The sequence below is a fragment of the Amia ocellicauda genome, chromosome 3 (assembly GCF_036373705.1).
Source record: "Amia ocellicauda isolate fAmiCal2 chromosome 3, fAmiCal2.hap1, whole genome shotgun sequence".
Classification (NCBI taxonomy): domain Eukaryota; kingdom Metazoa; phylum Chordata; class Actinopteri; order Amiiformes; family Amiidae; genus Amia; species Amia ocellicauda.
This window is the reverse complement of record NC_089852.1, coordinates 51552948-51567706: the sequence shown is the minus strand read 5'-3', so window position 1 is coordinate 51567706 and position 14759 is coordinate 51552948. Positions and strand designations below refer to the sequence as shown.

General features: G+C 39.7%; 1 protein-coding gene across 1 annotated transcript; it reads right to left on the bottom strand.

Moving 5' to 3' along the window:
* Positions 1-3558: 3558 nt before the first annotated feature.
* On the bottom strand, positions 3559-13624 carry thsd1 (thrombospondin, type I, domain containing 1). Its single transcript, XM_066699888.1, has 5 exons — positions 13438-13624; positions 11197-11337; positions 8711-9661; positions 7875-8033; positions 3559-5815 (listed from the first exon to the last, which is right to left on the bottom strand). The coding sequence occupies exons 2-5, from the start codon at positions 11252-11254 to the stop codon at positions 4467-4469; spliced, it is 2517 nt and encodes an 838-aa protein (XP_066555985.1). The 5' UTR covers positions 11255-11337; positions 13438-13624; the 3' UTR covers positions 3559-4466.
* Positions 13625-14759: the final 1135 nt, after the last annotated feature.

The window sequence follows — 14759 nt, the reverse complement described above, 5'->3', positions numbered from 1 at the left end:
TTTTGTTGTACTGTGACAATACACAATTATTATTATTTTTTTTATTATTATTTCAGCATGTCTAAATGTAGGCAAAATCATAGATATAATATAAATATCAAATGGGTGGAACTAGAGCCATCTTCCTACCAAAAAGACCAAGGTACTTTTTAATGCATCAATGAAAATTGGTAGTGATAGTGGAGGTAATTAAAAGATTAACCATTCTTGGATGTAGTGTAAAAACTGCTGAAAGTAAACTAAAATAGAGGTTATGCTAATACTGTATCCTGCAGCAATGTGGTCTCAGCCTAGAAGATTGTCTGGGCTGGAAAGTAATGCAAATGGCTCTTATTTTTTTTAATCATAGAATAAATACATTTCGGAGGAGACATGATCAAGGTATTCAAAGAACCCAAAAAGGCATTAGCAAAGTAAATCCAAAGGCACTCAAATCAGCGCTGATTGCAGGATCCCGGGACAGAACTGGAATGGAGGCATCACTCAGGTGTGAGGAACTCAAGGTGCTAAAACTCAAGCAGACATAAGGTAAACGCAGGTGGGTAAACCCCATCCTGGAAGACATGATTTTTAACAATACGTAAGGTGGTGTTCACTAAGACAAACGCCCCTGAATGGGATTTGTGATGCAGAAGCACAATGTAACAGAATGCGGTACTAAGGGTCGGCACAGCTCTTTAAGGATACCTTATCCAGGTTAACAGTGTTCACTTGTTTGTCGAACCCCCAGTATTTAAATAAATCAATTGCGTTTGCTGTCTTTTGGGTGACGTGCGTTTCATTTCCCCCATTCATGTGACACTGGTACATCAACAGTGCAGCTCATTCCCTAAAACTACATTCATCCACTCTGTTTAACACAGTCTGCGTTTGGCTTCATTTGTGCATTTTGTCTGTTTTTCTCCCAAAGCTGCTGCTCTGACTTAAGCAGTGCTTCTTGCTGAGTTTGGCAAATTTGTTGTTAATTTACTGACTACTACCTGTTAGTGGTAACTGGATATTAAGTATTACTGTGCATTACTTTAATTTAAAAAATGATATGTAAAATCTTTTCAATTGTTGTCAAGTCTTTTTTATTTAAGATATATTTTTTCATTTTACAATATTAGATAAACAGTCTTCTCTACCACTACTGGCCGTTTGAGTAAATCTTTTAATAAATAAATGTAAAATCATGTCAATCTTTTTTTTTTTTTTTTTCCTAGACAATTTTAAATATGAATTCAGTGTTTTATACCACTAGGGGTGGTTTGAAAAATAGAACAACAGAACCCCTGCCCCATCAGCTACATCTGAGGTGTGAATACCCCAAAAATATTGGGACCTTACCAAAAAGTGCACCTGAAGATAAGGTGCAACTTATGGAAATTATACAATATGTCAGATCAACCAACTATAAAGGAGTGGAGTGGAGACTCCACGTGGAGACTGAGGAAGTGAAAATAGAAAGAAAGAAAGAAGTTGAAAACACCACAGCATTACTGTAGCTGACTGTGTCACTTGTGAAACTAATGGAAGGGAAGATAGTCCACAGTCTTCAGCACCTCTAAAACACTGCCCCTTTATATGTGCTACTTGAACACATACAGCTCTGGAAAAAATTAAGAGACCACTGCAATTTTTTCTTAAATCAGCATCTCTGCATGTACAGTGAGGGAAAAAAGTATTTGATCCCCTGCTGATTTTGTACGTTTGCCCACTGACAAAGAAATGATCAGTCTATAATTTTAATGGTAGGTGTATTTTAACAGTGAGAGACAGAATAACAACAACAAAATCCAGAAAAACGCATTTCAAAAAAGTTATAAATTGATTTGCATGTTAATGAGTGAAATAAGTATTTGACCCCTTCGACTTAGTACTTGGTGGCAAAACCCTTGTTGGCAATCACAGAGGTCAGACGTTTCTTGTAGTTGGCCACCAGGTTTGCACACATCTCAGGAGGGATTTTGTCCCACTCCTCTTTGCAGATCCTCTCCAAGTCATTAAGGTTGCGAGGCTGACGTTTGGCAACTCGAACCTTCAGCTCCCTCCACAGATTTTCTATGGGATTAAGGTCTGGAGACTGGCTAGGCCACTCCAGGACCTTAAAGTGCTTCTTCTTGAGCCACTCCTTTGTTGCCTTGGCTGTGTGTTTTGGGTCATTGTCATGCTGGAATACCCATCCACGACCCATTTTCAATGCCCTGGCTGAGGGAAGGAGGTTCTCACCCAAGATTTGACGGTACATGGCCCCGTCCATCGTCCCTTTGATGTGGTGCAGTTGTCCTGTCCCCTTAGCAGAAAAACACCCCCAAAGCATAATGTTTCCACCTCCATGTTTGACGGTGGGGATTGTGTTCTTGGGGTCATAGACAGTATTCCTCCTTCTCCAAACACGGCGAGTTGAGTTGATGCCAAAGAGCTCGATTTTGGTCTCATCTAACACTTTCACCCAGTTCTCCTCTGAATCATTCAGATGTTCTTTGGCAAACTTCAGACGGGCCTGTAAATGTGCTGTCTTGAGCAGGGGGACCTTGCGGGCACTGCAGGATTTCAGTCCTTCACGACGTAGTGCGTTACCAATCGTTTTCTTGGTGACTATGGTCCCAGCTGCCTTGAGATCATTAACAAGATCCTCCCGTGTAGTTCTGGGCTGATTCCTCACCATTCTCATGATCATTGAAAGATCTTGCATGGAGCCTCAGACCGAGGGAGATTGACAGTTATTTTGTGTTTCTTCCATTTGCGAATAATCGCACCAACTGTTGTCACCTTCTCACCAAGGTGCTTGGCGATGGTCTTGTAGCCCATTCCAGCCTTGTGTAGGTCTACAATCTTGTCCCTGACATCCTTGGACAGCTCTTTGGTCTTGGCCATGGTGGAGAGTTTGGAATCTGATTGATTGATTGATTCTGTGGACAGGTGTCTTTTATACAGGTAACGAGCTGAGATTAGGAGCACTCCCTTTAAGAGAGTGCTCCTAATCTCAGCTCGTTACCTGTATAAAAGACACCTGGGAGCCAGAAATCTTGATGATTGATAGGGGATCAAATACTTATTTCCCTCATTAACATGCAAATCAATTTTTAACTTTTTTGAAATGTGTTTTTCTGGATTTTTTTGTTGTTATTCTGTCTCTCACTGTTAAAATACACCTACCATTAAAATTATAGACTGATCATTTCTTTGTCAGTGGGCAAACGTACAAAATCAGCAGGGGATCAAATACTTTTTTCCCTCACTGTATGGCAGCCATTCCATTCCATTCATATTTTTATTTGGAATTTGGAAGAAATGTTGTCAGTAGTTTATAGAATAAAACAAAAATGTAAATTTTACCCAAACACATACCTGCTTTAAACATTAAAGCAGTAAAACCAGAGAAACTGATCATTTTTGCAGTGGTCTCTTAATTTTATCCAGAGCTATACGTTTAATATTTCACCAGCAAGACTGGACTTAAACCACAGATTTTTTTAAATGCCATTATCCACTCCTGAAAATAAATATTTATTTCTGAAAATAAAATACTGCATTAATTTAAGATTTAAAAAAAGAACATGCATATACATAATATATAATGTATTTATGACATTTTAATATTGCATGTTTAAATCACAGAATGGAAAACTGTCAAAAGTATCATATTTTAGTAAACATCTACATACATTCTTTGGCCCAGGACAGATATAGATAAAGTACAGTAGGATGTGTTAAACTAGTGACTCATGTGCGATCCAATCATGCAAAAAAATGCATGTGGGCAAAGCATCAGAAGATAACCAACTATGATGAGCTCTTATGACACTTGTTAAGATATATTTCACTAGAACTATTCCAGGAGCTCTCATTCAATGGTAATATTTAAAGCAGCTTCACAGTCTGGAATCTTCCCATTACACATGAACCTGAATTCCTTGAGTGCTGTTTGCACTTCAGAATAAGATGAAGATAATCCGTTATCTACTGGAGATGTCCTAAAATGACAATGTAAAAAACACAGGTGTTTTACAAGAAGGAAAAAAAAATACAAGTTCATAATGGTGGATATGAGCACGGAGGTTCCTCAGAAGCCCTCACAAAGAAAAAATATCTATGGAAAAAACAAGGACTTCTTCATAATGAGTAGGTCCTTGTCAATTGTATTGTTCATCATACACCAACTTCTGCTTCCAAACCTTTCTCCAGTTTGTTTTGTTTGCGAGATCACTCTGGAAAAATAACTAGGAATACTTGTACTCCTCTAATGTTCAAGTGATGAAAATTATATATGATTTGCGTATCGCCTAAATTGACATTGGTCCACCTTGTTCTATGAAACACAATAAAAAAAGACAAAATACAAAAATAAGCACTTTTTCCGTCTCCAAGCCTCTTAAAAGTATCCTAACCAACTTGCTAAATGAGTCTTTGAGATGAATCATGAACTGGATTCATGGACCTCAGATTTGTGCAATCAACTGCACCTGTTAATGTGCGAAGTCTCAGGTCTCCTCCTCTTCCCCAAAGAAGCCTGACAGATCCATCATGCGCTGCTCCACTTCGGTGAGGCCATAGTGCGAGCTGTGATAGAGGGCTTCCTCAGGGTCCAGTGGGAGGCTCTTGCACTTATCTCTCCTGAACTGGGAGGGGCTGAGGGTGGCACTTCTCTGGTGGCTGTGGGTGGCTGCAGAGTTTGCATCCTTCAATTTCCTGGCCATGATGTTTCTCTGAATGGGCGATGGGCCTCTCCGGGTCCGGCTGGGCTCTGGTTTCTCTGCTCCAGCTGTCCAGGCCCGCAGTCTTCGATCGCCCAGGAGGTCTGGCTTCTCTACTCCCTCGGCCACGTGTTCCATTCTAGGGTAATAGGCTCCAGCCTCTTGGGGAGACAACCTGCCATTCCAAGGTCGAAGCCTCCCCTCCCCCAGATCCCCCAGCCTGGACTTGGGACGGCTTTCTGTGCTTTCTGGATGGCGTTCCTGGCTCCTGATCCTGTAGCCGGTGGAGGCCAGCTGCCTTGTAGTACCAGATGACATGCTCCTCTCTCTGAAGGGCCGAGGCAGCTTGGTCTCATGGAAGCTAGAGGTCCTCCTGAATTGTGTGTGCCTCGGGTAGCCCCGCTCCACCATCTCCACCCAGTCTCCGCTGAGCTGGGGGGACAGAGGGGGCTGACTTAGCTGAGAAAGCATGAAGTCCACCTTGGGGCTGAGCCTCTCAAGAGAAGTGGGGCTCTTGGCCTCTAGGAATGGGGATTTTAAGCGGAAGCGGTTGAGGGCGGCCTCCTCCTGGCTGTCCGGTGACTCTGGGACGGGTGCAGTGGTGGCAGTGTTGAGGACAGTATCGTCGAGGGGGTTCTGGGACACGTGGTAGACCTTGGTAGCCTCCTTCAGGCCTTTCTTTTTCATCTCCTTGAGCTGCTGCTGGGCAAGCCGGTAGCCGAAGATGGGAGGGATGATCTTCTGGGCACTGGGTGACAGGCTCTCCCCCAGAACAGCAACATTCTGGTCGGGAGAGAGCGGGTGACTCCGCCTACGGCCCATGGTTGACTTCTCAAAGCCTTCCCCGGCCTTCTCTGGCAGGGCCTCCAGGCTTTCTGTGAAGCTGTGGCACTGCTGGCTCTGACAGTAGATGCTGACCTCATCTGAGTTCTTTCTGAAGCCAGGGGAGTGGACGGAGCTGTGGCGGCGAACCGAGCTGCACTTTTGTGACTGGCACAGCTTCCTCCACACGGTAATGAGCACCGTGGCCACGATGACCACCAGGCACAGGGAGATTCCAGCTACTGCCACCATGTTGCCAGTCTGTGCACTGTTTTCAGGGGGAACGGGAGCCAGGGAAGGCGAGGTTGATGGTGCTACATCAAAATGAAATAGAAAGAAAAAAGTGCTGTCAACAAGAAGGCAATATTTTTTCAATGACTTGAGTCTTTATCTCTTATAGGCAGGTGTATTGATTTCAGTATTTGTAGTAATAGAAAGACTAAATGGAGATGATTAAAGTAATGCAATGGGAAGATTGTTATTGATTGCTCAATAATTTAGCTCTTCATTAAACCAACTAGACTCTTGGGGCTGAAGGGCTATACAGTTTTAAAAAATCAAGTTGTCCAAAAAGGCAGAACCCTACTTAAATGACAGTCACTCCATGGTAGATGGGTTTTTCCTTTTTTGTTCTTAAACTGTGTAGTTGACATTAAATGGCTACCAAGGCACCCCCATACTAATTATGGAGGGTGATCAGTGCCAAAATTAAGATGAACGTGATTATGAACATGAAGATGATTATGAACATGAACATGAAAAACAGGAAATAAACATATACATGTTGAAACTAATGAATGAATAAATAAATGTTGAAATACATTACAATACGTGTAACTTCATGAAATTAAATATGATTATGAAGATGAAGATGCAGACTGTTCGCTTTTACAATGTTGCCATAGAAAGTGGTAGGAAGTCAGATACAGAGCAATGGCGGACAGACATGTTTCAATGGAAGTTAAAACTTAATAGTTTCCATATTGTATTTTGTTTGTTTTTATTCAGGAAAATGTACAGACACATCTACTCGCTCACACGGTATCTATAAAGGGAGGTGTTAAATTAAGTCCTACATTTTGCTCTATGCATTTTATACAATGTATTGTGGAGCTATAGAACAGATACATATACAGATATAAGTAGGCTACATACATAATGTAACAACTTGGGGGTGCCATCCGCAACGGGGACTCGAACCCCGTTCTCCCGGGCCACAGTGCAGATCTCACCGCATCACCATCACTACAATATGTAGTGGTTAAGGTGCATGACTGTGATGACTTTCTATGGCAACATTGTAAAAATGGACAGTCTGCATTTTCATCTTCATAATCATCACTGGTATTTTGTGGGTTCGAATTATGATGTATGGATGATGTTTTTTTATATATATTTTTTTACAAATATATTTAATTTCATGGAGTTACACGGTTTCAGAGTATGGTGGACTATCCAAACTGAAATTTAAAATAAATACACAGAGAAAATAAATACATGATTAAACAAATACATTTAGGCCTATATTTATTTATTCATCTGTTTATTTGTTCATGTATTTCAACATTTATTTATTCATTCATTAGTTTCGACATGTAAATAGCAAAGAGGCAAACAGGAAATAAATATATACATTTCTCAGTGCGCTTCTACATTTCGTGGCGTCTCTTTTTCTTTTTCAATGTAACAAAACATTGAACTCTGTCAATAATCACAGCTAGTGGGCTACAGCCAGTGTGCTTATTGGCTAATCCAATGCACATAATCATCTTTATCAATCAATCAATCAATCAATTTTTATTTGTATAGCACCCTTCGCAGGGTAGCCACAGAGTGCTTTACAGACTGGTAAACATACAACAAACGTACAGCAAAATAAAATACATAAATACAATCAAATAAAATATAGACCTGTAAACATTTTACATGATCTAGAATAAAGTGAGTGAACATTTAAGTAAATAAACCATGTAGGCACGGAGGAGAGAAAAACAAAAAAACTCCTATGGATGGCATGTAGGAGAAAATTAATCTCTCTCTTTATAATCATCTTCATATTCACGTTCATAATCCTCTTCATGTTAATGTTAATAATCATCTTCATAATCATCTTCATGTTCATAAAATCATTTTCATGTTCATAATCATAATCTTAATTTTGGCACTGATCACCCTCCATACTAATGCTTAAAGCGGTGGACACATATTGAGAGACACAGACAGAAATACAACAAATCCAATTGCACACACTTTTAAGATTTCAACTTGCATTTGAGAGAAGGGATTGTGTCTTTGAGGCTAATGTCTTTGTGAAATCACTTGAAAACCTTAATAGGTTGGCAGTTCCATTAGTTGGACTTGGACTGACGGTACCTGTGCAGTCCTCGAGGGAGCAGTGGGACAGCTCTCTCTGGAGGCCAGTGCAGTGGGCTCTCCCAGTGGATGGTGCCAAGCACTCACGATACCGCTCCCTCACTCCTTCTCCACAACTGACACTGCATGAGCTCCAGGACAGCCAAAGGCCCCATGTTTCTGGACAGCAGGAGAAAAAGAGAGAGAGGGAAAGGGATTCTACAATTAGATTCTAATTTTGTGCCTTCCTCACATTTGATGCACATCAATTTTGTAATTGTTGCTTGAAGACACTATTCCACCTTGCCAGCTGAGACCAGCTAAGTACATCTAAGGAGCATGAAGGGAATAGGGGCCTCTTCAAAAGACTTTCCAAAACAACTTTCAAAGAATATGAACCTTTGATTAAAGCCAGTGTGAAAAAAAAAAACCTCTAACCTCTATGACATCTAAGTGAAATTCTCTGTTGGACTGGGACGCAATGTTGCTCACCTGGATATAGTGAAGGGGAATTCACAAAACTGCTGAAAACTGTGTATTGTACAGTACAATATTGGTTCCTTCAAGAAAGGTGAAATTTTACTGCTCAAATGGAATCAGTGAATGGAATGTCATTTAAGGGTTATTCAGTTGGTTCCATTACAAACTCCAAAGCAGACACCTGATGAGGTCAGACAAATGTAGACCAATACAAATCCAGTCCTCTAGGAACTCAGCAACTTCCAGTGATCCTGTTTACTGTGTGAAACATGGATCTGGGTGGGCTTTTAAAAGTTCAGTATTTTTTAATTGGCCAACTTACACAGCTAAACTAAATGCAATGGTGATGAGGAAATAGAAAAGCTGGAAGCACTCACCTGTGTTCCTCTGCACGATAAGACAAATCTGGGTGCGGCTGGGTGAGCTGCTGAAGTTTAAAATAAACTTAAGGCAGTACTTGTTTCTGCCCGGGTCGAACAGGGAGCAGTTGAACTCAGTTTCGTTCTCTCCCTGCGAGAGCCAGTTAAAAGCTACAGGTAGGTCGCTGACTCCTGAGCCCCCGCTGCCTTCCCTGTAAAGGACCACCTTCCCATGGGTGAAGGCACAGGGTGGGGGCAGCAGCCGCACAGCCACCGTCCCCTCGCAGCCTGCCTTATACGTGTTGTCCACAAGCAGCTTATAGGAGAATAACTGCGACAGGTACAGCCTCCCTGAACTCTTTATATCCAGGTGGGTGTGCTTGGACTTCAGGGAGACTGTGATGAAATCCCGCTCGGTGAAGGGATACATGCAGTCGAGTTCGTGGCTCTGTGATTTCACGACGCCGATTTCCTTTGTGACGATCTTCCTCACCTTATCGATGCTGTTGCGCCCTATCAGGTTGTATTCCACATAGCTGACTTCTAAGTAAAGAGAGGATGAATTGGTGCTACAGGGCTCAAAGTATGCACTGGTGGAAATGGCGATCTGGAAGGAGCCCGAGCTCTTGTTGCTTGACCTTTCCACGTTGATGATGAAGGTGGGCCACTGGACATGCAGTACCTCACTCCACCAATCGGTGGCATTGCAGCTCCCAGCATCCTCACTCAGCTGCAGCCTGAACCTGAACTTTCCAGCATACAGAAAGCAGGGACAGTTAAATTCCACTGTGCCTTCTGACTGGTTGGCTGGTACCGGTCTCTGGGCCACAGTAACGTTGGTCTCCATATCAACCAGGGAGATGATCATTTCCCCCACCGTCCCATTCCTGTCACAATGGAAATCCACAAACACGGTGCCGTTGCTTAAAGCCACATGTACACTGGGCCAATGACGGATTTGTGCGAGAGCTGCAATGCAGACAAGCAGAACAGAGGGCATTTAGAACTGGTTTACATAAAACTACAATAACAATAACTAATAAGTCACCAACTGTTATCATGTGAAGTCAGGCAGAATTTAATAGTATTCATACTTTGCCTGTCTTTGTTTCAAAACCTAAGATGAAATGTTCAGGTTCAAAAGTGGATCACAAATCCCACCTCCTCCACAGAGAAAAAAAAATCCTGCTTATTCAGCTTCTTCCCAGACGGGAAAAAACAATGCCTATGAAAAAAGGGATACCTTTAGCCTCCATCCATAAATGGTCAAATGTCATGTCATCAAATGCCTGCACTAAAATACTGTGCGTGTCCTGCACATGATAAAACTGAAATGCGATATTTTTTTTATGGGGAATGTTAATGTAAACAATGTAATACTATCTTATGTATAAAACCTAAAGGGAAATATTACACTATACTTAGTTACCTCCCAACCTCCTTAATGCCTGCTCTTTGTGGTCTACAGATACACAATTTAATGAACTGTGTACACCTATGCTATACATATTTCTGAGTGTTTAAAAAATGTATACGTTGGATATATGGAAAAGAGGCAAGCTGAGAATCATTGGCAGTTACATTAAAATAAGCCATTCAAATCTTTAATTTCCTTTGCATGTTTTCTCATGTTCACAGTCACAGTCGACTGGAAATTCTATTGTTTCACAAACTTTTCATTTAAAAAACATCCGGAAAAAAAAAAAAAAAAAAAAAAAAAAAAAAATCACCAGCCTTCAGATCCCTATACCTATTTTTTCTCCACTTCCTGACTCACTGAGGGATTTGAATGTGTCATATATGACCTTCAACTGGACACAATAGCTTACATTACAGATGGATATGGTCCTATTTTTAGTATTGAAAAAGAACAAGAATAAGAACATTATTATTTCTTGCATTATATACTCTGTGTTACCAAAGTTGCTTAAATAACCTGTCAGTTTTCTTTCCATTGACAACCCCCCCACCCCCTTTTTATTTTAAGTGGAAACTTATAAATTATCTCACTTTCTTAAGATGTCTTTTCTCATGCACTATGTTTTCAGTGGGAGGATTTGGCTTTAGCAATAAGACAAATTAAAACAAAAAATATATAAAATATATTTAATATAAAAATACGCTGTGACTTTTATTTTTCCCTAGGACTTCATCAGTCTACTACTACTTTGATGTGATTGTTGTAATATGTATCTTATTGTAAATAAATACATACATCCTAAAAATAATTAATAAATGACTGTATTGAAAACTTAATTTAACTATAATTGCTTAATTGGACTTTCTGAATTGCTGTTGAAGAATTGAAGATCATATGAGGATATATTTAAGGAACTGAGGACCCAACTGAAATGAAAACCAGGTACTCCAGGACCAGGGTAGAGATGCTCTGGGGTCACAGAGCTCCCTTGAGACCCTCTACAAATGTGCTTTCAGAGAGGTTTATCACAAGGCAGGCTTATTGCCCTTGCTGCCCAACCTCTCCCCCAGTCACACACACTGACCATATCCATAGAGCAGCAGCAGGAATGCTGGAGTGGCACTTGTCAGAGCCCGTGGCATTCCGGCTAACAGGTCCTGGAACCCCCACACACCACATGACCTTCCACACAGCACCTGTTCAGGGTGCCCCTGCCACAGCCACTCTGAAACACAAAGCAAAGCCCATTGATCCAGTATAAACATCTCCTGAGTCCTTGAGGACAGGGCTGTGAGATACAACAGGCTATTGTAAAACACAGCAAATGCCCTACACTGCTATTACACATTGTATCCATGTGTCAATTCCACAATTAATGAGAGAAATTGATTTTACACTTTGAAATTACTATTAATAATACATGTTTGACAATACAGTTTATTGAATTGTACAATATTACATTGTTTTATTTTTAATACCTTCACAGTCAGTATTAATTTAATATTTGTTTGATTTTAGCCACTGCCTCATTTTATTCTGTGAAACCGTGGTGAAGTTGTAGAGGCATCTCATTATGGAGTTTGTTCTCACTGTCTAGTTTACAGTATTGCTTGCATGTTGTTCCTTAAGCCTAGGCAGACTGCAGGGACATTATTTAAGTCGCTATTGTGGTATAATTAACTAAACATATTCAGAATTTTCCTAAACAGAAATTTAGTCATTTGTGTGTTGATGTAGTGAGATTAGTACTTAGAATACAGTAGCGAAATGAAGTGACGCAACATTCCAGATGAGAACCTGAAAGAGACTTAATTAAAATATAATTTTGTAATGCTCTAACATTGTGCAAGTTGCCATAGATAAGGGAATATGCTAATAAATTAATAAATAATAAATCCTGATTAAATGAACACTGCTCAAAATATGAACACAGAACAGTGACAAGAATAGTGTTACTTGACTCTCTAACATACACTATGTAGTAAAACATAACATAAACACTGGATTAAAATAAAGAAGCCCAGTAATGCAGAGCAGAGCAGAGGTGACGCTGTATTGATAGAGTTATATCGAAGGTGTTTCTCTCATTAACAGAACAAACCAAAATGGACCCATCCGTAAATCAGTTGTATCCTATCTCGTTTTCATTTAAATACTATAAAGAGGCTTCTAACAATAAACTAAACCGCGATAATCTACAATTTCATTTCGAGTGTTTTGAAGTGTTGTTTTTATCTAGCCGGAGTCTCGGTTAAAATGTATATATCCAGTAAATCTGAGAACACACGTTCCGTAAACTAAACTGCATGCTTTACAGCACTTCTCGTCTCAGCTTGTTTGCATGGAGTAAATAATAATTAGGAACAATCTAATTCAATACTTTTAATATAACATTCATGCTGGAAATAGTACTAAAAAAAAAGGCACAACATTATTATTTGGTTGGGCCTCGATCAGCTCGCCAATTATATTATTATTATTTATTTCTTAGCAGACGACCTTGTCCAGGGCGACTATAATTATAGATACTCCTGGAGCAAGAATAGAGATACCAAGAATGTTTCTGCTTAAAGAAATCAATTGTTAATCATCACAATAGAGATTATAGTTTCTTTTTTTGTCTTTCCAAAGACTTTGAACTGTAAGAAACAAACATCAAACTGTCAAAAACTTGCAACTGAACTCCGACTTACTTTAGTGAAAAACGCGAACACTGGCCATTGCACCAATAATAATAGTAATGATAAAGTAAAAATAAACAACAACCAGCATCCACTCCTTATTTTTGGTTATTGTTTTTACGTGTCCAATCTAGCAGCCCCTCATTTTGAACCATCTTTAAAGCCTACATCAGGGAAAGTCTACCCTATATATATATATGTATTAAAGAAGAACATATGTGTACGTTGTATAAGTATATATATTTTAAGTACAAATTAAACTAGGTTAAATATGTGTGATTATTTTAATGAAACGCACATTTAACACAATTACATGGGGACAGAGAGAAAACTGAGCAAACGTATAGCCAATTAGAAAAGAACACTAGTTTTATATGTTTATAAGCAGTTTAAAGCAACACACAAAGTAAAAAAATCATGAACACGCTGCCTGTGTGTATTCCAGAATATAAAATGCGATTATCCGAAGCTTTGGTCATTAAAGTACGCAACACTGTGTCAGACTGTTATTGCATGAAGTGATCCGCTACACCGCCTCCAGTTACTGGCAACTTGGCCAAGCTATACAATCAGAAGCAGACTGTTAAAGCGCGTATTTGCAGAAACGGACAACATAGTATTTATTGTACATTACATGTACTTACAGTTCTTGGAAACTGGTCAGACGATTGTTCTCCGCGTTAAATAAATAAAAAAGCAAACTGAATGTCATCCCAGTAAAGCCATCATTATGTCTAATCGAGGCCTTCAGATTAGTTCATTTATTTAGATTTATTAACAGACAACACAAGTGAAGGCAGCACGTCTGCAGCCGTGTCCGCGACTCAGCAATGCATCTACCACAGCGAGTTTGACACTTGATTTTTAGGCTCCCTCTACCGGCATTACGAAACACTTAGCCTGCTGGGAAACTAATTTGGATTTTGAGGTCCGGTATGGAGTTAATAATACCCCGCATAGTTTTATTTGAATCGAGTCGTATTTCTGCTTACAGTATAAGCATTGATACTGAATTACCAAAATGCATTTGCGGTTTAGAAAACGATCGTTGTAGAATATCGCTCCCGGTTTGCGTTTTAAATTAAAGGACAGGTGGCCTAATGTATTTTTTGCAGAGCCATTACAGTGCCTCTTTGTTACAGTCGCTATATCACCTGTGTCCTGCACTCTATTACAATAAATTTCAGTTTTATGTAACCACTTAAGGTCCGACCTCCTTATAGAGGAAAATGCCTTCCTCTATAAACTATGGCAAAAGTAATTCGTTATTTTAACTTAATATTATTCCATAATCTCTACCATATGCTTAATGTAAGGAAAGTTTCCACCTAGAGTATATGAAATAAAGGTTATCCCTGTTAAAGATATGTCTGAAATTTCAACAACGTGGATGAAATTATGATTTTTTTAGCAAACGCGCAACTCAGTCACGAATGAATGATGGGAAACCTCGTCAGCTCTAAAAGCCTAATACCTTAATACAGCAACAGCATTTTGAAAGGCTTAACACAATTACATTAAACTCAGCCGTAAGCAATGGAATAGAAGGAAAGCAATGAAGTCGAGTCCACTGGAGCGCAATTACTGCAACAATGAGATCATGCAGTGCGATCAGATCCACATGTTTCGCAGTCAGGTTGACATACACAGTACTTTACAGAACTGTTTAATCCGTTGTAGCATGACAAATAACTTAATCTTTTTGGATTATACATGTTTAAAACAGAGCTCCTTGGTCATTTAACTGCCATAATTATTTCCTTTTATTGTTTTTTCAAAGCTTGCTTGGAGAAACTGGAGAATTGAGATTAAGAGCCAGATCTGTCATCTGTCCAAGAATGGAGGAAAGATCACAAAAATGAAAAGCAAAACAAATGTGCAATAATAAAGTGAGCTGTACCTGAGTATGAGGATGTTTTAATATACACAGAACCATTTTTATAACAGAAAACAGGATTTATCATCA